The sequence below is a fragment of the Monomorium pharaonis genome, chromosome 2 (genome assembly GCF_013373865.1).
Source record: "Monomorium pharaonis isolate MP-MQ-018 chromosome 2, ASM1337386v2, whole genome shotgun sequence".
Lineage (NCBI taxonomy): Eukaryota > Metazoa > Arthropoda > Insecta > Hymenoptera > Formicidae > Monomorium > Monomorium pharaonis.
Genome location: NC_050468.1, coordinates 2,027,106 through 2,050,798, shown reverse-complemented (window position 1 = coordinate 2,050,798; position 23,693 = coordinate 2,027,106). Strand labels below are relative to the sequence as shown.

The following is a 23,693-nucleotide window of genomic DNA, read 5'->3' as shown; positions in this document are numbered from 1 at the left end:
AAAAGTGAGTAGGTACCGATTGTCGTTTTTTGTTATTGTAAGTGGTCCTACGATATCGAGCGCACATTTCTCGAAAGGTCGGCTTGGCGTATCTGTGACGATAAGAGGCGCCTTTATTCTTCGAGAGAGTTTATTCTTTTGGCATAATTCGCATTTTTTTACGTACCGCTCTACATCGGCCGTTAATCCAGGCCAATTATGTTTGAGTCGTATTCTTTTTATTGTTCTTTCGATGCCTTGATGTCCTCCTGTAGGTGCATCATGATATTCGTACAGAATTTGTTTTTTCTGTTCTTCTGTATATGCTGGTTCGCATTTGTTATCCTCTTCTTTCTCATCTTCATTGGATGTATTTTTGTGTTCGCCGTCTTCGTTTAGCGCGAGGACTTTATCAGTTGCTTCTGTAACGTGAGCTTCCCGTTTCACGTTACGACTCAGCGCGTCGGCGTTCGCGTTCGCGCGACCGGCCTTATGAATGATTTCATAATCGTACTCTTCCAGTTTCAATCTCCATCGAATCAGTCTTGATCCGGGGTCGTTTACATTAAACAACCATATAAGGGGTTTATGATCGGTTACGATCTTAAACTTGGTCCCATACACATATGGTCGGAAATGCTTTACAGCCCACACTATTGCGAGTAATTCTTTCTCGGTGGTACTGTAATTCTGCTCTGCGCGATTTAATATTCTGCTCGCGTAAGCAATGGGACGATCGTTGCCTATCGGTCCCTGTGACAATACCGCTCCGATTGCATAATCGGATGCGTCTGTGGTCACATTAAATTCTTTTGTGAAATCTGGATATTGGAGCACTGGTGCCGTCGTTAATTTTTCTTTTAATGTATTAAAGGCTATTTGTTGTTCGGCGGCCCACGCGAATTTTTCTGTTTTCTTAGTTAGTTTGGTTAACGGTTTTGCGATTTTGGAAAATTCTTTAATAAATTTTCTATAATATCCGGCGAGGCCTATAAAGGACTGAACATCCTTAACCTTTTTTGGTTCCGGAAAATCTCTTATTGCTTGCAGCTTTGTTGGATCCGGTGATATTCCACCTTCGGAAATCACATGTCCTAAATAATTGACTTCCTTTCGTAAAAATTCGCATTTGTCTGGCTGCAGCTTTAAATTCGCTTCTCGTAAGCGTTGCAGTACTTCCGTTAATCGTTTGTTATGATCTTCTAGACTCGAGCCGTATATCACTATGTCATCGAGATATACTAAGCATCTGAGTCCTTGTATTCCTATGAGTACTGAATTCATCAGTCTCTGGAACGTGGCTGGCGCGTTTTTTAATCCGAACGGCATTCGATTGTATTCGTAATGTCCGTACGGTGTTGAGAACGCTGTTTTTGGTTTATCGTGCTCAGCCATTGGTATCTGATGATACCCTGACGCTAAGTCTAGCGTTGAAAAATATTTGGCGTTTCCCAATTGATCTAGGATTTCCTCTATGTTGGGTAGGGGAAATGAGTCGCCAATAGTTAGATCGTTGAGCTTTCTGAAGTCGATTACAATTCGAAGCTTCGGTTTTCCGGCCGAGTCAGCTTTTTTGGGTACCACTAATAGTGGCGCGTTCCACTGACTCGTGCTAGCTCTGATAATGCCATCGTGTAGCATTTGCTTTATCTGCGTATTCACCTCTTCCTTATGCTTTGCAGGGAGACGATACGGTCGTACGTTGACCGGCGATGCGTCGGCTTGTGTACGTATCTCATGTTTCACTGCTGCGGTGCATGTCAGTGATTCTCCACTTAGGTGGAATATGTCTTGATACTCTTCGCATATCCGTGTGAGAGCCTGTCTTTCTTCCCAGTTGAGGTGCCGGGTGCGTAGTGTTTGTCAGATTCGTTCGCTCCGTGGTTTATTTGTACATTCCGCTTCGTTAATAACAGCGTATATCTGATAGTCGTTTTCGTCGTGATCTTCTATGGTCACGTGCGGAGTACGTATTTTTATTGGCTTGTCGGTTGTATTTATTACGCTAATTGCGCATGCAAAATTTTTTGGTTCAACCAGACATCGGCCGATATATACCCCGGGTTTGGTTTCCTTGGCTTGCACCACTCCGGGTTGATTTCGGTTAGTGATGGCTCGTACTATAGTTTCACTGCGCGGTTGTAGAATAATTTTGCCACAGGGTCTTAGCTTAAATGTGACGCCTGCTATTTTTAATTGCTGTTTGTCGTAATCACAGACTACGCGGTGCTTCTTCATGAAGTCGAGTCCAAGTATTCCGTCGTATTCCATGGGGAAATCGTCCTTGACTACGTACATAGTATGTTCTAATACTTGCTCGCCTAGTTTAATATGGGCCTGCATGCTTCCGATGGTGTGCATTTTGTGGCCAGTTATCCCTGCTAGGGTAATTTTTTCGGGGGAAATTTTGGTTTTCCCTTTCAAAGTTTTTACTTTTATTAGTGAGAGAGTTGCGCCTGAGTCAAAAAGCATGTCAATCTCCCCTGCTCGCGTCTCCTGTATTGGGAGCGTGATTTGGTCAAGGCCGCTTCTCGGCGGGGCGGCTCGGGTTACTTGCGCAATTTGATACGAGCGCGCGTACTTATCTTGCTTTCCAGCTGATCCTCTTTCTTCTTCGCTACTGGATTCGGAATCGGAGTTCTTTTTCTTTCGCGATTCAATTGTTTTTCGCGTATTATTATCTTTTATATTATTGTGTCGCGGTCCTTGGGGGCCTTTTGACGTTTTATTTCTAGCTTTTCCGTTTAGGTGCCAGCATTCATTCCGAGTGTGGCCGCGTTTCTTGCAGTGTTTGCAAAATTTGTCGACTGCATTGACGCGTGGTTTCTCCGGTTGCGGTAACGAAAAACGGTTTGCATACCGGCTGCTTCGGCAATCTTTACCATGGTGCCCCATTTTTCCACATTTGCGGCATTGTAATTTATTTTTGTAGTTGTCTCCGCCAAGCGTATTGTATTTCGGCTTGGGTCGGTTAGCGGCTGTTCCTTTTATCCGCTCTTCCGCGCTAGCAGCGGCTATTGCTTCTTGCAGTGTCGCGTAACCGCGCGATCGGACTACGGCTTTCGTGTCGTCGTTAAGTCCGATTTGATAGTTTTCGAGTGCCTGTTGCTGTAAGATATCGAGTATCGCGCGTTTGTTTTCGGTCGTGTAGTGTTGTCGACCCTCTATCATGGACTCGTACAGGTCCATGGTTAATTTATCGGCGCGGAGTCCGTATGTTCGCGCGTTTTCCCCAGTTCTTTGTTTGAGCGTATTAAACTCGATTTGTAAATGCGTGGTGCTCTTTTTACTAGCGTAACACGCTTCTAGCTCCTGTTTTAATTGCTCGAAATCTCGGACTTTTCGCGTTTGGAAATCCAGCATGGCACGACCTTTTAATTTGGTGCATAATATCGCGCCTAATAGCGTTACTTCGTCGGCCGGGTCAATATTTTCTACCGCGTATGTCATTGCGCTTAAGAATTCCTGCAGTTTACTTGCATTCCCATCGAATTCTGGGATCATGCAACGCGCTTCCTTTAACGGTAGTGTCCCGCGGCCTCTTCGATGTCGAACGTCATCGTCTTGATCTCTAATGGTCGTATCTCTCGGGTTCGGTCGCGACGGGCGATGATCGTAAATGCGCTGCGTGTGCAGTTGTGTTTCTCGCACGGCATCGATATCTGTTTGCAACCGACGGATTTCTTGAATTACGGCGCGTAGCGTATCCCGGACTTCGTCGTCCCTTTCTCTCGCTACGTTGAGCTGTGCTACCCTGGCGGCTGGATTTTCGCGAATTGTTTGATGTATTTCCTGTAGCTCTCTTTCCGCGTCAGCCATAAATTGTTGCGCTTCCGTTTGTTCAGCGCCCGATGACTGTGCTTGGTCGTTGGCACTCATTATGTATCGGTCGAGAATTTCTTCCGGGTTAAATATATCCGAATCGTACGAGGTCAATGAAAATTCACCTCGTGAGGATACGCGACTCGGGGTCCGGCTAACGTATGGTCTCGTTCGTCGGATCTCACGGTCTGGTTCCGGCAATTCTGATCGTGTTGCGTATTCGAATAAACTTGAATCGAGACTCGTGAAGGGAAATTCTCGCTCGCGTACCACGTACTCGGGTAACTCGCTGTTGCCTTCGGGGGGATATTCTAAAGCTCTGCGCACGTTATCCCGATCCTCGCGAAGAGCTTGGGCCGATCGCCAGGCAAGATCTAATTCTAAATAATGTATTGATCGCGCTGCAGCTGCACTGAAGAGCCACGATTCGTTGCGTATAGGCGAGTTACTATTGTCGGACATTCGCCTATTCTAATCACTTGCTAAGGTTGTTTTTCGATAACTAGGTTACCGGGGGCTTGCGTATTTTCGGGATTTTTCGGACGCGCTAACTTATAATCTATTTCGCATTACAAGATTTGTCGGACTTACATTAACGCAGTATATCGTTGCATGCTGTCGTCCGTCGTTTCGCCGCTTGGCTGGTGAATCACGATGCGGTAGGTCGGTGTCTTCTCCGATTACGCCGCTATCGCTGTTGCGCTGTCCGATGGCGGAGCTCTGGCTCGATGGCTGTCTTCCTTGCTGGATCTCGGGTCCGCAGATCAGCTGATCGGCTCGGCTGCGTGGTGCAGGATCTTTGGCGAGTTTAGTTCGCTCTGATCGGCTTCCGCTCTTTTCCCTTTTTAGCTGTTCTCTTCTAGACTCTGCGTCCGTTAGGGAGTACTTTCCTTGTAGGTTCTTCGGCAGTGTATCCCACCGCTGCCACCAGATTTGTTGTGGCCCTTCTTTAATAAAGGGTCACAGGGATTAGGGATCGTCTGCCGATGCTCCTCGGGTCAGGTCTTCGAGAGAATATAGCCAGTTGTGATATCAGGATATATATGTATATTCTTATTGTTAGTACACTTGATAACACTTATGATGAACCGTAACAAATATTAACGAGTCGGCGACATACGTGAGTCGCTGTATACGGTGTGACAAAGCCCGCTCGTTGTCTGTCGCACGGTGTATATATACACCGTTTTTAGGCGTATGACCAGGGAAGGTACTTCCGCGGTCATAGGCCTTTGGACAGGATACTCGCTTAGCCAGCAATTGCTGGCCATGCGGATTCCACCCCAAAATCAGATGATTTTGGGTGTTGAGTCTTAGGCAACCGGGTACGTTTCCCGGTGCGACGCCCGGTATGTAGGCCGGGCGATGGCCGCGCGCGAGGTGTCATGCGACACCGTCTATCGCTTGCGACATGTGAGTGTGATGCACTCACAACAACTACAACTTTTTTTATCCATCGTTTTAGCGGCTCAGCCGTTCGCACGCGAAATGAACGAGTATGGTTGCCAGAATTGAAAAGCTAAAATGTAGGACTTAAAAATGTACTAGATTGTACTAAATTTAAATAAAAATTTTTTTTAGTGCATTTGTAAAAAAATATAAACACATGTTTAAATAGGATGTCTTTTAACAATAAATACAAAAATAACTTTATAATAAAAATTAATGATAAAGGTAAAAAGTAAGAAGGTAAAGTAAGAAATAAAACATGAGGTTTAAAAACACACACACACACACACACACACACACACACACACACACACACACACACACACACACACACATATACATATTATTTATATATATTATTTAGATAATCATATTTTATATTATATAATGCTAAACATAAAACACGAAATGGTAAATATACCGATTAGAGGAGTCCGTCCCGATAACCTTGGCCTTGACATATGTTGTCAAGGTCACTCTCCTGAGTGACCTTGAAAAGATTTTAGCCGTCGCACGTGATTCGTTAAAGTTATTAACAAAAAAAGTTTCATAAATTCCGACATATAATTATTGAGTATAGGAGTTTATCAGATGAGTTTGCAACTTTCCACGTAGCGAGGTTCACCGGGGGGGGGGTGAACCTTGTTACGTGGAAAGCAGGGAGGGGCCCTGCTTACAGAGCAAAACGACGTTCATGCTTGTACTTTACCACAAGGGTTTGCAACATTAGATTTGTAATTGTGTCCAAATAGGGAATTAAAAATGTTTGGGTTAAGTTAGGAAAAAATCCGGGGAGGGGGGCTTCGCCCCTCCCCCGCCCAATGCGTTTTCTAGGACTTATTCTTTCAAAAAAACAATTGACGCATTTTTTTGAAATAATGAGCAAAATTTATCCCATTAATAATAATGTTATTGAATAAAATATTTATGTACTATACCATATAGGTTTTTTACTTTCTACGCCAAGCGAGGTCCACCAACATCTTCCCCCTACTTACAACGCGTGAAAGTAGCCGTTTTACCATAATACAATTAACATATACATCTCTACAAAAAATCCACGTTGTTCGTTTTTAATGTTTTTATTAGGCGTGAACGTCGTTTCGCTCTGTAAGCAGGGGGGGGTGAACCTCGCTACGTGGAAAGTTGCAAACTCATCTGATAAACTCCTATACTGAATAATTATATGTCGTAATTATGAAACTTTTTTTGTTAATAACTTTTTAACGAATCACGAGCGACGGCTAAAATCTTTTCAAGGTCACTCAAGAGGGTGACCTTGACAAGATATGTCAAGGCCAAGGTTATCGGGGCGGGCTCCCCTAATCGGTATATTTACCATGACTTATTAATTTTTTTCTTGGATATAAAAAATTATTATTGTCCTTACTAACCCATATGACCAAAAAGGTTGCAAGTCTTTTAAGAATTTTAAATTTTCAAACATCTTGTAACATTTGCCATTCCAAATTAAGGTCTTCTAAGTTGCATGAACTTTTTAACTGAGAAAAAAAATTTAAAACATGTGTGATTGTTGAAACATTTTCAGACATAAATTTATTGGGATTTAATACAGTTATATTTTTTAGAAGTTCATCTTTAAATGGAAAACGCTTTTTTATATGAACACAGAGTTCAACATAAAACTCTCTACACTTGCATTGAAAACTTTTTATGTCATCTTTATTAAGATTTTCATAATTTTCTTTCAAAAACTCTTCAACTTTAGCTCTTAGATATAACTAAGATAAATTAACAAAATAAGTTTGATTTGATGGATCTAAATCTGGTATATTGAAACCAGAGTCTAGAATTGTTTCTAATAAAGAATTTTAAAATTAATTTATACAATAGATTAGAAATATTGTCATACAGAGATGTAATTTTTGGTTTTTCACTTTGAAACTCCAAGTTCAACTTATTTATAATTTTTTAAATAAAATTTCTATTAAAATAAAATTTAAAAATAGAAAATATAATTTATACACAGGATTTAAAAGAGCGTTTAATATATTTTGTGGTGATTGCAACCTATCTTTCAAAAGTGCTCCTTGAAAGAACGAAGTAAGTGATTACCAATTGTGTGGTATTTTTTCTACTACCATTTGTAATGAAAGCCAACGAGTTTGACTTGGGTGCAGCAACTTATTGGGCTTTATGACAAGAAATACTTGACATTCTTGAAGTTTAATATATCTTTTGCTACTAGTACTGAAATAATTGAATATATCTCTTGCAAACTGTTCAACTGTTCTCGGCAGCTTCAAGCATGCTGCAGAAGCACATAAGTGAAAAAAGTGACATGAACACTCTAATACATAAAAATCTGGAATAACAGCTTTGAGTCGAGCTTTCACCTCACTTATATGGCCCATCATTACTGAAGCGTTGTCTGCATTCAAGCCAATAAGATTTTTTGTCGGTATTTTATTTGTATTCAAAAAGTTCAAAAGTTTTGTACTAATAGACTGCCGTACATTTCTCAAGTTCTATAAAAAGTAAAAATTTGTCTTGTACTTTATTTTGTTCTTCATCAAAATACCTGACAACAACAACAAGAAACTTTTTTGTCCCCAAATCGGTAGTTTCATCTATAATAAAGGAAAATGAGAGATTTCTCAATATTTCCACCATTTCTTGCATGTATTCTTTCATAAAAATTTCTTTTAAGATTTTAGTAGATTTTGTCCTACCACATTTAATATTTTTTATATTATCGCAATTTGGACAAATATTATTAATTAATTTAGGAAGATAATCCATTAGACTTATTGCTAAATTGTGTTCTGCTATAAATGCTATCATTTTCAATTCAGATTCTTTTTCCAACAATTTGTTTTATTTAATTAAAAAATTACTTATTTTGATAGAAGTTGTTAATTTTTGTGCTTTTTCATTTTTTTAATGTACTTCACTAATTTCATGACGTTTTAAATGTGCATATCCTCCTTGCAAACTTTTACTGCACAATTTGCAATAGAATAAGCCTTGTTTACTATCTGCATTTATATTTTTTAACCATTTAAATTCTTTAAGCCATACAGCTTTAAAATATTGTTTATAATTTTTTCTATATTTTTTGATAGAAAATTCCGCATCATTTGAATCAGAATCATTACTAACTTGTACTTTTGAACTTGATTCATTTTTTCTTTTTAGATTTTTATGGCACTGACGTCGTGTTTGCGGGGAAAGATACGTTCAGTTTTGGATGGGTTGAGCGCGGAAGATGATGAATTAACGTTTTTGGGACTTAAATCCGAATTGGAGTTACGTTTCGATGAGAGTGAATTGGCGCAAAATTTCTATCTGCAATTTACTAATCGTATACTGCTTCTGGGGATCGCGTTGGACGCGGATCTTGAACGTCTATCCCGAAAAGTTTATCCCAAATGTACGCATGAAATGCGCGACAAGGTTGCTCAATTTGTGGCCGCTCTGTCGGACGGCTTCGTAAAGCGGGCTCTTCAAGTGAAAGGAATATTCTCGCTTAGAATAGCAATTGAGCGAGCGAGGACTTTAAAATTTATTAATAAAAGTAGTGTTACGCGAAAATCAGAGGAGCGTGAAGACGAGAATGAGGCTTGCCGTTCGGGCATAAAGAAAAATAAAATGGAAAGAGAGGAGCGTAGGGAAGGAGACGGAAAAAAAGATTAGAAAAGGAAAAGAATGCTGGTCCTGTGGGGAGGTGGGACATTTTCGGGATGAATGTCCTGGGAATATAGAAAGCACTTCTTAATTTTTTTCAGTAGAAAGAGGATTAACTTTTTTTGGAAAGGAGGAAATACATTCTTTTTTGAAAGTTGCTGTTGTTTGTTTTGTGAAATTTTGCAGAATTTGTTGCGGTTAATTTGAAAACGCTCTAGTTGAAAATTAACGCAGGAAGCAGAAGGGGAAAAAAATAAATTAAAGAAGACCGACTCGCTCACGGTTTTCGATTGTGGTTTCCCGTAAGACTATGGGCAAATGCCGAGACGGGGACAGGGGTGCCCTTACAGGGCGTAAGGAGTCCACGGGAAGTTACCTCCCCTTTGTCCGAAGATTAAGAAAGAAGCGTATAAGAGTGCGCAGAAGAGACTCAGCAGAAGAGAAGTGCGAGGGCGAAGTGTAGGAACGGGCGCGGAACATTCGTGGAAGGCTGGCCAGCTTCGCGGTGGAAGGAGCCCGAAGAAGTCCTACGGAAAGGAAGTGGGTTTGAGAGGACGTGGCCCGGTAACTCGTTGCAGCAGCACGGGGAGGGCAAGAAATCGTCCTGGGACTCAAAAAGCCTTCTGAAGAAACGCGGCAAGCTGCCTTCCAGATTGTCGGGATGACAATCATGAAGAAGGGGGAGCAGTGTTACGCGCGCCGCCCGGTACACCTCTCGAGCGCGAGATTGGACCGTTCTACTATTGGACCGTTCGGAATTATCGATCGGCCGGTTGCCGAGTCGATTTCGTTAGCGACGGATGATCGAGAATAAATAACAAAGGAGTTGAATCTCGATTTCGCGCCTGTACGGACGTTTCTGTTCTTTCGGGAATAAAACCGACTGCTTTGAGTGTTAAAGAGTGTGTCTTTTATTTCCGCGCGCGTAACAATATGAATCATTTCTGAAATTAGCCTTTTTTGGTATCTTGATTCAGAATCTAATATCTTAACGTTATCCCAATCAAACAAGTGGTTATTTTTTAGCATGTGTTCTGTTACCACGGAGTGTCTCAACGATTCTAATTTAAAATTATTCGCGTGTTCCTTAATTCTGATACTTAAATGTCTTCGTCTGTTCTACATATGACGCGTTACAATTTTTACAGCATATTTTGTAGACAATATTATTCCTTAGATTTATGTCGGTTATATCCTTTTTCCTAATATAAAGTAGTACGAAATATTTTTTCTTTACGTGTTGACTTTTAATTGTACCCTGATTAGTTTGGGAGTCTGTGAGTTTTACTTGATTATTGAAATGTTTCTTAAGTCTGTTATTACAACTGAAAGTCAACACATAAAGAAAAAAGATTTCTTATTACCTTATATTAAGTAAATATCTTAAATCGCCTCCTCCTTTGTTAATAAAAATTTGTTCATGTTTGACTTTCGTTGCTTCGACAAATTAAACATGTTTATTAAAGTGCAGAAGGATATAACCGACATAAATATAAGAAATAATATTGTCTACAAAATATGCTGTAAAAATTGTAACGCCCCAAGAAGCACACAATATTTATTTATTTTTTATAACAAATATTTATTTTTTATTATTTTTACATTATTAGCGTTTGTATAAATAATATTTATTTAATATTTATTAAACATTTGTTTTACATTAATAATTTATTTCAAATGATGAATAAAAGAAATATTTATAAAACGTTTATTTAACGTTTTTTTTAATATTTATTATTAATTTTTTATTAAAAATAATAATGTAAGAAAATTATTTAAGTAATATTTATTTAATATTTATGTAATTTTTATTTTACATTTAAAAAATCGTTTAAAATAATATTTTAAAAAATGTGGATTTAATAATGATTTAATATTTATGTTACAATAATTAATTATTTAAAATAATGATTTAGGACAAATATTTATATAATATTTAATTAATATTTTTATAATATTACCTTGACATTTTAATAAATTGTTTAAAATAATATTTACGTAACATTTATTTAATGTTTATGTAGTAATTATTTTACATTTTAAAAGTTTAAAATAATATTTTAAAAAATATTTGACTCCTGGTTAGGAAGCATTACTAATTATGGAGCATAAATCAAAAGTGTAAAGGAACAGTGAATCTATATAATAAGAGTGTTAAAAGCGTATAAATGAAATCTCTAAGAGACACAAATTGAAACATCGAAACATAAAGAAAGTGGAGATTAAGACAATATATATTATCGAAACAATATGGCATATTAACAATATTAAAAAATTATAAGAAATGACATCTATCTTTCATTTTTTTAACGAACACAGCAAAAATAAATCTTTTCATAAGTTATTCTACATGTAGCTATTTTGCATATGTACAAAATTAGTAAAAAACTGTAAAACTTTATGTTTAATTATAAAAATATGAGTTAACTATACATGTTTCATCCTTTTGACAAGCTATTGAAATGATTTATAACAAATATGTATGAATAAACACGAAGTACTCATGGATCAAAATAAAGTGTTAGGTTGCGTACGATCTTCGAAGTTAAGCAACGTCGGGAGTGGTTGATACTTGGATGGGTGACCGTTTTTTCAGGCGTATAAATTAAACATGTTCTAAGAGGTACGACTGTGGGTTGGCTGAAACATGTATAGTCTTCTCCCCAAATTATCGTAGAAATTAAGCGATGCTGGACAGGTCAGGTTACGTTGAATTTATCAAAATGATTGAATAGTGCAAATAATTTTTTGCTCTTAAAATATTAAGCAAATGTTTAGTAAATATTTTAAAACAATTTGTTTAAACGTTAAATAAATGTTTATTACATAATAACAGAATATTTTTTTTAATGTAAAATAAACATTTTTTTCATGAGAAAAAGGGGACTTATCCCATTATTTAAATGTTTTTTTAATGTTTTTAAAAATGTTTTTCAAACATTAAAAAAAATATTTTTCAAACATTATTGTGCTCATTGGGGCGTCGTATGTAGAACAGACGAAAAGACATTTAAGTACCAGAATTAAGGAACACGCGAATAATTTTAAATTAGAATTGTCGAGACACTTCGTGATAACAGAACACATGCTAAAAAATAACCACTTGTTTAATAGCGATAACGTTAAGATATTAGAATCTGAATCAAAATAGGTTAATTTCAGAAATGATTCATATTAAAGAACAAATTAATGCAGTTAATCTACAGAAGGACACGGAGTGTCTCGACAATTCATATTATTGTTTGTTTGACATTTTGTCGAAAATGACTAACGGACAATAAGTTTGCTCATTCTGGCCCTGACTATCGAACATTAGAGTCGTTTTAACGCTTTGTAGAAACTGTTAGCTTTATTTGCTGGTGTTAATATTGTTTGAAATTAACATAGGTAGTTTATAGTTTTTTTTACAATACGCATATCGATTTATGTTGTTCATACATTACACGTTTCCCATCAGTTTTGATCTTTTAGATTTCTCGACAAGATTTTTGATTATATTTTTTGACTGTTTTTGATTGTGTTACGTCCGGCCGATTTTTCGTGTCGGCCGTCACGATTTAGGCAAGGATCGCGGCTTGCGATGACGCATTGCCACGGTAACCGAACGCCAGCGGATTCGCGCGCTCTCGGTGCCGGGCCCGGGCGATCACGCGCTGCGAGCATGCGGCCCGCTCTACTGACACGCATGCGTTAATTAAAAACGGTAATTTTTAACGAACCGCATTAGATATTGCGAAAATGCAAAAAGGTAATCCTCCCCCTAGCCGACTCTCTCCTGAGCCGTTTCAACCCCGAACTATCAATAGCAATCGCGCAAATCGAGTAATTAATCCAATTCATTAATTACTCCTCGGATGGGAATCAAACTTACGCTCCCGCTGGCGCCGGTGCATTAACACTCGCGCGGGATCATTTGGGGTAGAGCAGTAAGGGCCAGACGCCCTTAATTAATCTATTAATTAAGAAAACGAGTTCCGAACACGAGGAGGAGCACGCTGTACCTCCGTGGTACAGGAAACTCTTATCCTCAACTTTGTTCATAAAAACTCAATTAAGGAATGCGAGCGATTGCAAGAAGCGGGCGATAGTTGCGCGTCCCGCGACTTAGAAAAGTGAATAGAGGAACAAGACTTCATCTGATGACCACGAAATCGAACATGATAATTAACTAATCGCTAAATTAAATGACAGGCATCAGATGATTTATTGCTCTCCTTTCCGCGCTCTTCACCCCCGAACGCCCTCGGTTGCGAGTATATAAACCGCGATTTTCGTGCGAAAATCGAGATTTTGCCTCCTCCTCTTGCGCCGAAAGTAAGAGTCGCTCTATAAACTTTCCGGACTTAGAATATTTTCAATTTTTCTCGTACGGACTTAGAATATTTTCGCGCCTTGCTACGCGAACTTAGAATATTTTCAATTTCTCTCGTACGGACTTAGAATATTTGCGCGCCTTGCTGCACGAACTTAGAATATTTTGCGGTACTCGGACAGACTCGAGGTGGCAATTTCTCCCTCGATTTACTAATCTCTATTCTTTTTTTTTTATAGAACAAAAGCGACACTAACGAGCGTGCGTTCGCGGGTGATTTATCGACTCGACCGAATACAATTTGTAAAGGTGCGAGTTCTCTCTATTTTTTTTCTTTTCTTCTTAAAGTTATTAAAACCCAGTGGTACTAAATTCAAAGTTCTCTTTTCTTTTCACTTTTTTTCCCTTTTCTTTTCTTTGCGTCGCAGAAGTGCGTTCGCGAGTTAATCGGTGGTGCTTCGCCCTTTCTCTTGTGTCATTCCTTCAGACATCGCGAGTGGTGAAATCTAGCGCATTGGCGTGTTCCGCGAGGAGCACGGCTGCCCTCTGCCCCCCGCTGAGTTAGCGCGTTTCAGCGTTCTCTCGCAGGGTCTCGGAGGGTTGCGCTTCCGATTTCTGTCTCTCTCTCTCTCTCTCTCTCTCTCTCTCTCTCTCACTCTCTGTCGTCACCTATCCCTTTGGAGACAGTCAAGCCAACGGTGCGGGAAGGTGCGCGCTGAGAAGCGTACATCCTTCCCCGTCAATTGTCCCTACGAAGTCGCAAGGCTTTAGCGTAGGCGCGGGGTTACCAGCGCGCTATATGCGTTCCGCCATTTTAGACAGCACCGGAACGGACACCGACAACGGTGCCGCTATCAAACCAGGCGCCTTCACCCACACTCATGGTGGCAGGTATTTGTCTTCCTTTCTGGACCAATCCACGCCATTAGGCGATCCAGCAACCAGCGTATAATAAGTGAAGCACCAACCGAACGCGTCGCCCCGACTATTCAGAATATTAAAAACTAATTATTAATTATATCATTTAAATTACGAGAACTAAAGAAATGGCATATCCCTTGACAGATGGGAAGGTCGCGTCGGGGCGGGCGACGGGCGCGACTAAAAAGGTCGACCTGCTAAGTAAGGATCGAGAGGTTAACCGGCCACAATCCAGCGACCCTTCGGTAGGTCCGTCGCACGAGCCACCCGGGACTCATCGGAGACCGGCGAGCCGGCTCCGCGCGATAGCGGCCCCGAGCAACCGGAGTCCAACGAGTCATTCGACTTTTCCGGCCTAGTCATAGCCCGCCTAGAGGCGATCTCCCCTGGGATTCGCCTCCCAAACAGAATAATTTTAATAGGGCCAAAGTAATAAAACCAAATTTATAAAAGAAACAGCTATTAATTTTCTTTCTGGTACTACTTCTTTTTCCGCTGCTCCTACTCTCTCTCTCTCTGTTTCCGCTCGGCAGAGCAGAGCGATTTACAAATTTTTAATAATAATAAAACCTCGCAATCCTGATCTCGCTGGACGTAACAATTGTATTATTTATTCGTTCACGCTTTAATTATTATGACACATTTTATAGACGATATGCGTTGTTTTTATGGATATTCAATCGGTATTATTTTCTAAATGGTTAATTATATTTTTGTTTGCTTTATTTTACTCAGGTTTAATTTCATAAATGTTGGTAATTTGTTACGACTAAAGAGGACTATGTATAGTCGAAACGTTTCGAAATTTGTTTAACAATTTTAACACAGTTGTTTTAATAGCGTAAAAACAACTGTGTTAAAATTGTTAAACAAATTTCGAAACGTTTCGACTATACATAGTCCTCTTTAGTCGTAACAAATTACCAACATTTATGAAATTAAACCTGAGTAAAATAAAGCAAACAAAAATATAATTAACCATTTAGAAAATAATACCGATTGAATATCCATAAAAACAACGCATATCGTCTATAAAATGTGTCATAATAATTAAAGCGTGAACGAATAAATAATACAATTGTTACGTCCAGCGAGATCAGGATTGCGAGGTTTTATTATTATTAAAAATTTGTAAATCGCTCTGCTCTGCCGAGCGGAAACAGAGAGAGAGAGAGAGAGAGAGTAGGAGCAGCGGAAAAAGAAGTAGTACCAGAAAGAAAATTAATAGCTGTTTCTTTTATAAATTTGGTTTTATTACTTTGGCCCTATTAAAATTATTCTTGCACTTTATTCTTCCCTTGAGGGATTGAATGGCGTTTTTTTATTTTAGGAACGTACCCAAACCTTTACAATTTTTTCTTACATCCTTACGCAACCCTTACAAAAACTTTCAACTTTCGTTTTACTTATTCTATCCGCATCGCTTACATCATCTCGCACGCTTCGCCTCTTTACTCCTCTCTCTCTCTCTCCTGTCTCGTCTATCTCTATACCTCTCCTCTCTTCCATCCAAACGTACGCTTAAGCTCTATCCGAACCTTTCTACTTCTGCCTCTCTCTCTCCTCGCTTTTGCCTATCTTCGCTCTAAGGGACTTTTGTTTCCGTTTACAATTTTTCTGTTAGTTTATTTCTCTCACTCCTCTCCATTCACTCTCACTCACACTGCTCCCCTCCTCCATTCCCACTTCTCCCCTCCCTCCTCTCTAAACTTCTCTCTCTCTTCATCTATGTCCTTTATCCATCTTTACCTTTTTCCCACCCTTTTCAGAATCCTACTACATTCCTCCTGCCAACTTCCTACTCCTTCCTCTCTCCACCCTCTACATCTCTCCCATACGTGCTCCCACGTCTCCTTCTCTCCACACAACCTACATACCCTCTTTTCTTCTTTCTCCCAATATTTACTTTCTAGCACCTCATTATCTAATCTATATCTCGCCATCCTTCTCCATCTCTCCTCCCCCTATCTTATTCTTAGGTATTCCGGAATACTCTCTTCCTTAATCCAACTATACTATATATTGTATCTTCCGTTCCTTATCCTTTCCTCCCTCTCTTCTCTACATCTTTCTTTCCTTCTCCTCAATCTCCTCCCACATCCTTTCCTCTCTTCCCATCTCTACATTTTTTACCTCTACTCCTCTTACTCCAAAGTAATCCTTCCTTTCCATCTCCCACTTGGACAGCTCTCGATCTCTTTCCGTTCTTTTCTTTACCTCTTTCACACACTCTCTCACCAACTCTCCCCCCTTTCCCTCTGTCACTCTTCTCTCAAAACCCCACGCTCTTCTTCCCGCTTTACTTTTCATTTTTTCCCTCTTCAGTTCCTCCCTAATCAAATACCCTGGTGTCCTACTCTCCACTCCTAAAACTCATCTCAAAAATCTTTCATATACTCTCTCCACCTTTTTTCTCTCTTTCCACCCCCATATTTCAACCTCATATCCCATCACCGTCCAAACCAATCTGTCAAATAACCAAACTCTCCTGCCCCAGTCCTTCCCATATCTTCTTTTCCCAATCCCCCACACCTGTCCCATCACCGCCGCCGCTTTTTTCACCCTTTCCTTTATATGCGCCTCTTGCCCTCCATTCGCCTGCATTGTATATCCTAAATACCTGAACTCTCTCACTTCCTCAATCACTTTTCCTTTCCATCTCCACCTCATCTTCCTCCTCCTTCCTCCTCCCTTCCTACACTTTATTATCTTCGTCTTTCCCACGTTTAATTCCAATCGATGTAGCCTTCCAATCTTTCCAACATGCTTCTCATCTCATCCTCCCCTTCCGCTATCAACACTATGTCGTCTGCATAAGAGAGCGAGAAAATTCTACCTTTTCCTAACTGCCACCCTTCCCCATCTCACGCTTCCCATCTCCTCTTCTAGGTTCGCCAGCACCATGTTAAATAATAGTGGGCTCAGGGGGCATTCCTGCCTCACCTCTCTTGCTGTCCAAAAGCCCTTTCCCAACTCTTTTTCTATCCTTACTCTTTGTCTCCGCTAGCACCTTGCTTATTCTTGCTATTAAGCCCTCCCTTACCCCTCTCTCCCTCAAGGCCTTTATTATTGTCTCTCCCCACTGAGTCAAAAACTGCCTTTATATCTACGAACAGTGCTACTAACGTTCCCTTTTTTTGCTCACTTGCCTATTTATTAGATAGTTCAGTACATATACCGCATCCATTGTCCCTCTCCTCTTTTTAAACCCGAATTGACTTTCCGGAAGTAGCCTCTTTTCCTCTACCTTTTCCTTTAATCTTTCTGCTAAAATTGCCACGTAAATTTTATATAGTGTCGGCATAAGTGTCACTCTCCTATAATCTATCACCTTTTCTCCATTTCCTTTTTTGATTAATGGCACTATTACTCCCTCTTTCCACTCTTCCGGCCACCCCTCCCCTCTCCAAATCCTCCCACAAATTCTCCATACGCATTCCTTCAACCTCTCTCCCCCGTACTTCCATACCTTGTTCGGCTATTCCCTCCATCTATTCCCATTGCTTTCCTCTCTTTCAGCTTTCTTATCTCTCTCCATACCTCCTCCCTGCTTATATCTTACTCTTCCTCCTGTCTCTTACTTTCTCTAACCTAACAATTCGCTCTTGCTTCATTCCCTTTATTCGGCCCTATCCCTTTCCCTTTTTTCCTCCCTTCAATCACCTCCTCTCACTTTTTTCTCCTTTCTCACCTCTTATACTCACATACCCTCCAGCCTCTCTCTAATACTCGATCACATTCCACTCAATCACACCGATACAAGGCACACTTTCTCTTATCCTACCAAAAACGAAAGTCCTTAATAACGTTTATAACGATATATTTTTGATTTAATAAATTATATTGTATTAGGAAAATTGGTATTGGCTCGATATATTGACCTGTTTATCTTATATTTTTACTTTTTACTTTTTGACAAATATAAGTTGGAATGTTTAGAACAATTATTTATATGGTTTTTATGACCGGTATTTACAATCGGATCTTATTTTAAGATCGTCTCAAGTAAGGTCTTAAGATGCTAATACGGCTCTGATTACATCTTAAGACAGTACTTAAGATGATCTTAAATATAAAATTCGACTATGAATAGTGGTCTATATAATTTCATACAATTTTATGTTTATATAACTTTTATTTTATTAGATACTCGGAAAAAATTGCTAAACTTACCGACCACATATATCAAATAGGAATAGATGCAACGAAGTTATCTGAAGATGAATTCAATGTCATTAATCATGGTGATGTCTGGGTGAACAATATGTTGTTCAAATATGACGATAATGGCAAACCTATTGATCATATTTTTGTAAGTACTATCACATATGTAAAGAATTATACACTTCCTATAAACATAAATATACATTTATTATACCGCGGCCTTATACAGTGATAATATGATTTAAAGTGAGATATAAGATTACATACAGTAAAATACGTAAAATTCAACTTCAAATTGCAACTTCTATTCACGTGTGGTAATATATCATTGGAATAATATGTATTTGCTTTAAAATATTTAATTTAGAAATTTTATTTGTGGTATGGCTCGAATTGCTCAAGTGCTTCTCTTAGCGCACTTTCATTTATACAATTTGAAAAATTAATTTTAGTTATTATTTGGAATATTCCAAAACAATATAGGGCATTGTGGTATAGCTCGAACTGCTCAAGTGCTTCTCTTGGCGCACTTTTATTTGTACAATTTAAAAAATTAATTTCCGTTATTATTGCAAATATTCTAAAACAATATAGGACTTTTGCGTTCACGGTCCCTTTTATCTCTCCATGAATTAATGTACGCGTTACATCTTTCACGGCATATAATTTTAATATATTATACTTTATAGTATTTGTGCTATCAGTCACTCTGTTTCTAAATTATCTACAATTTTAAATTATTATCATAATTTTTGTAGTTAAGTATAACAATATTAAAATTTAAAAACAAATAAATATGTAATATTTTAAAAAGTATTGTTACACTTCATAATACAATCAAGTATATTACAAGCAAGAGACAAAAAACTGGCAATAATGTAAAATATTTGAGAATACTCTGTGTGTGTGCGTGCGTGCATGCGCATGTTAATAACACAAGCACACAAAAAAATGATTGATCTGGCGGACCAGACTAATTAATCCTTATGTATTTTAACCCGCTGAATCCGAATCCAAGGTCAGAATTGCAAAGCTCATATTTCTTAATCTCAAAAAAAAAAAATTTTTTGTAAACGTTGGTCCAGCAGACCAGACTAGTCTATCCTTATGTATTTTGAACCGCTGAATCCAAATTCAAAGTCAGAATTTCAGAATTGGCTCATGTTTTCTTAACCTCAAAAAAACACCTTGTAAAAGCAGTTTGGGTCACAAATGTATAATCCAGAAACTATTTATCGATTCTTTTAAGAAAAGCTTGAAAACAGTGTTGCTGCATAATACAAATGTATATGCCTCCATTCTTACAACGCACATGATAGTGATAAAAGAAGAGTACACAAACCTGAAAACAGGTTCTGAAAAAATTAAATTCACAGAACAAAGATGGCAAATTTGTGAGCAACTGAGAATTCTCACCATATTATTGGGTTAAAAATCAGGTTACACAAAAAATCCATGCTTTTTACGTGAATGAGAATAGTAGAAATCGAACGAACCATTACATAAGAAAAGAATGGCCGACAAAGACATCTTTGTAACTTGGGTCAAAAACATCATAAATTAACCGTTAGTTGAGACTTCAAAATTTCTTCTTCCACCTCTTCACATCAAATTAGGACTCGTGAAAGCAATGGGTGAAAGCTCTGAATAAAGAAGGTGAATGCTACCAACATTTACTAAAAAAGTTTCTCAACATCTCTGAAATTGCGGGAAAGAATTTTTGATGGACGTCAAATACGTAAAATGTTGAGAGATTATAATTTTGTTACGAAAATGAATGAAAAGGAAAGAGCAGTACAGCTGAGTTTCTAAGGTATCACAAAAAATTTTCTAGGAAACCACGAAAGTCAAGATTACAGAGAAAGGGTAAAGGAAATGTTGGAGAACTATAGAAAACCAGGTTGCTTAAGTAAATTTAAGTTGCATTTCTTGGATTTTCATACCGACTATTTCCCAGAAAATCTACGTGATTATAGTGAAGAACGGGAGACAGATTTCATCAGGACATCAAGGAGATGGAGCATCGATATCAAGGCAAGTGGGATGTGAACATGATGGCTGATTTTTACTGGACGCTCAAACGAAATGTCTCTGTGAAAGGGAAGAAACGTAAGAGAAAGTCATTGCACAGAACCTTCGAGAATAAAAAAGTTAGATATAATAGAAGAAAAGAGTGAATTTTTTATGCTATTCATTCACAGAAGCTCAGACTTGTCATACGTATTGAATTTTCGCCGGGTAATATGGTTTCGCAAGCCTGCACGCTCTGGATTATACATTTGTGTCCCAAACTACTTTTACAAAATGTTTTTTTGAGGTTAGGAAAAATGAGCCAATTCAGCAATTCTGACCTTGAATTTGGATTTAGCGAGTCAAAATGCATAAGGATAGACTAGTCTGGTCCGCCGGACCAACATTTAAAAAAATTTTGTTGAGGTTAGAAAAAATAAGCCAATTCAGCAATTCTGATCTTGGATTTGGATTCAGCGGATCAAAATACATAAGAACAGACTAGTCTGGTCTGCCAAACCAACATTAAAAACAAATTTTTTTTGAGGTTAGGAAATATGATCTAACTTTGCAATTCTAACCTTGGATTCGGATTCAGCGGATCAAAATACATAAGAATTGACTAATCTGGTCCGCCGGATCAATCACTTTTTTTGTGTGTCTATGTAATGAGTAATGCAATAAATCTGACAATACATTAATAAAACTGATAAAATTATTAAACATTTAAAGATAAAAATGATGTTGCCTATATCGATTTATAGTATAGTAAAACTTGGTGCCAGACATTTGTGTAATTTTCACCGATGGATTTTTTTCCATTATTACGTGAAACCAGAATGTGTAATTTCATATTAACAAGCATCTATAAGATTTCCTCTTCCCCGAAAATTGTAAATAATTTATCGAGAAAAATGTTACCTCAGCCAAAATGTGAATCTAAATCTTCCAGCATTGCAGCCGTATTTCCTATTCGACTAATAAGGCCCATAGTATTATTCTTTGCAACAACCAATAAAAAACGTTTTTTTTTTAATTTATTCATTATTTTTCAGTTTTTACAAACTAATAAAAAATCACAAAATCTTTATGTTTGGCAATAATCTTTATGTTTGGCAATGAATATAATTTGATATTCATCACCTGTAACGTGAAACTTTTTATCTTTCTTGTGGTAACTTTTTAAATACGAATTTTATTTCTTTTCTGGTGCACGGATTTTATTTTCAATTTAATTACTTAAAAGATGGTTTAATCAAAGTATTTATTTAATATTACAGGTGGACTTCCAACTGTGCGTATACACGTCGCCGGCAATTGATCTTCTCTATTTTCTTAACACAAGTCCTTCCCCAGATATTATAGAAAATAAAAAAGATATTCTATTAAACGAATACCTTAGCACGTTGTCGGCGACTATGAAGCAACTAAACTGCAAGACACAATCACCTACTATGGAGGAGTTAAAGTTTACTCTAAGACAAAGAGCTAGCTATGGAATGATATCATCTTTCACAGTTTTGCCAATAGTACTGTGCTGTAAAACTGAGGCAAAAGATTTGGATGAAATCATGAGTACTGGTACTTTTGTAAATCCAGGTTTTAAAAGCGAAGCTTTTAAAAAAATAATGATGCAAAGAATTCCAATGTATGACGAATGGGGTTTACTAGATCTTTAATAATAAAAAGATTATTTGAAATGTAATAGAAGTAGAAATAGAAATGTAATAGAATATAAACATAATAATAAAAAGTTGAAGAAGAAATAAAAACAATAGAAAATGAAAAAGCACAACAAATACATTATAATTAATAACAAAAGATGTAAAATCATATATATATATATATATATATATATATATATATATATATATATATATATTACAACGTAAAAATTACATTTTTTATATTAATAATAATCTTCATTGTTTCTAACAATACAATGTAAAATTATACAGAACTAAGTAATAATAACTATACAATATATACAATATATTACAATGGTATTTGGTAATGTTCCCATGGTAATGTTTCGGTTGAATTTGGTACGATATACCATTTGTTGTCGTACGGCCTCAGAGCAATTTTCGCTTCGAATACCGTACACACTTTGTACAACTTTGATCTTATGATTGGTGACGTATCATTTCAATCTCATCTTTCAGACACTGTGTGTAGTCATTGAACGTTACGGTTCGTGCCACAACGTTATTCTTAATACCTTTCGCGTTTTTCGTGTCCTTATTTCCATTTACCTTCAACGCGTACATCTTTACAGTCCGATATATTCGATCATGATCGCACCATTACTTTCGTCTTTCATTAGACTAGGCACTTTTTTATTCACAAGAAGCAAGCCGCGTTGTCGATCGGATAATCATTCGTGTCAAATTTAAAAACATTGTGTTTCATCGTCTCGTACGTTTAACGTCATCGTCTCAACGTAGTACAATGAGAGGAGCGGTGTGCTTGGACACAGTTTAAACGGACACGGTCCATTTGAACACGGTGCATTTAGACACCGTGCATTTGACAAAACCCTCCCCCTGCACCCCGCCCACGCGTTCTCTGCACCACATGGATTTGCGGCGGAAGGGTCCCAAATGCGCACAGTGTAAAACGAATACCACCAATCACATTACTGCTTTAATTAAAGTTATGATTAATTTATAGTATTTAATTGGTGGTGTCCGTTTTACACTGTGCACACCTGAGACTCACTCTGTACGACTTTTCGCGCCAAACAAGATCTACGCTGTTCGTTTCCATATTGCTCTGCCTCACGGAGACAGAATATGTTATAAAAATTAATGCGGGGATGTAGGGTTTTACCCTCCCCCTGCACTCCGCCTACACGTTCTCTGCACCACATGGGTTTGCAATTTTCCATGCGAAGTGAAATCCACCCCACACAGCCCCAACGGTTCGCATCTCTTCGTGTGCAAATGAGTGGTAAGCAAGTAAACAGTGGACAAATGAACGGTGCGCAAATAAGCAGTCTACAAATAAGCAGTGCGCATCTTTTCGTGTTCAAATAAATTCAAAATGAATTTACATCCATTTTCAGTAACAAGAAAATTCCAAACTAAATGATTTTAAAACTAAATTTCAAAAAAGCAGTATTTTTTAAGCTTATCCGCCAGTTTGGATCAGCTATTTTGAATGTTAAAAATCTGATTTTAGATTCGTTTTTAGCAACTCAAAAAACGTTAGGAAAAATGGTTTTGAATTTTTTAAGTTGCATAAAAATCATGCTTTCACATAATTTAATTAATACACTGGTGACCTTTAATCCCTCATATCTTTGAAACCAATTGTCACCTTAAATTAAAACTTTTTTTTGTGTGATTAATGTCTCATCATAAGGTATTGTTTGGCATACAATTCA

At 37.9% G+C, this 23,693-nt stretch overlaps 1 protein-coding gene across 1 annotated transcript in view; it reads left to right on the top strand.

The window, feature by feature from the left end:
* LOC105836094 overlaps positions 1 to 22,071 on the top strand; it is a 152,901-nt gene extending 130,830 nt beyond the window's left edge. The window contains exons 5-6 of the mRNA XM_012679891.3: positions 18,278 to 18,443; positions 21,586 to 22,071. Coding sequence (XP_012535345.1) covers positions 18,278 to 18,443; positions 21,586 to 21,984 — 565 coding nt within the window. The 3' untranslated portion in view covers positions 21,985 to 22,071. The remainder of the gene's footprint in view (positions 1 to 18,277; positions 18,444 to 21,585) is intronic.
* The last annotated feature ends 1,622 nt before the right edge of the window (positions 22,072 to 23,693 follow it).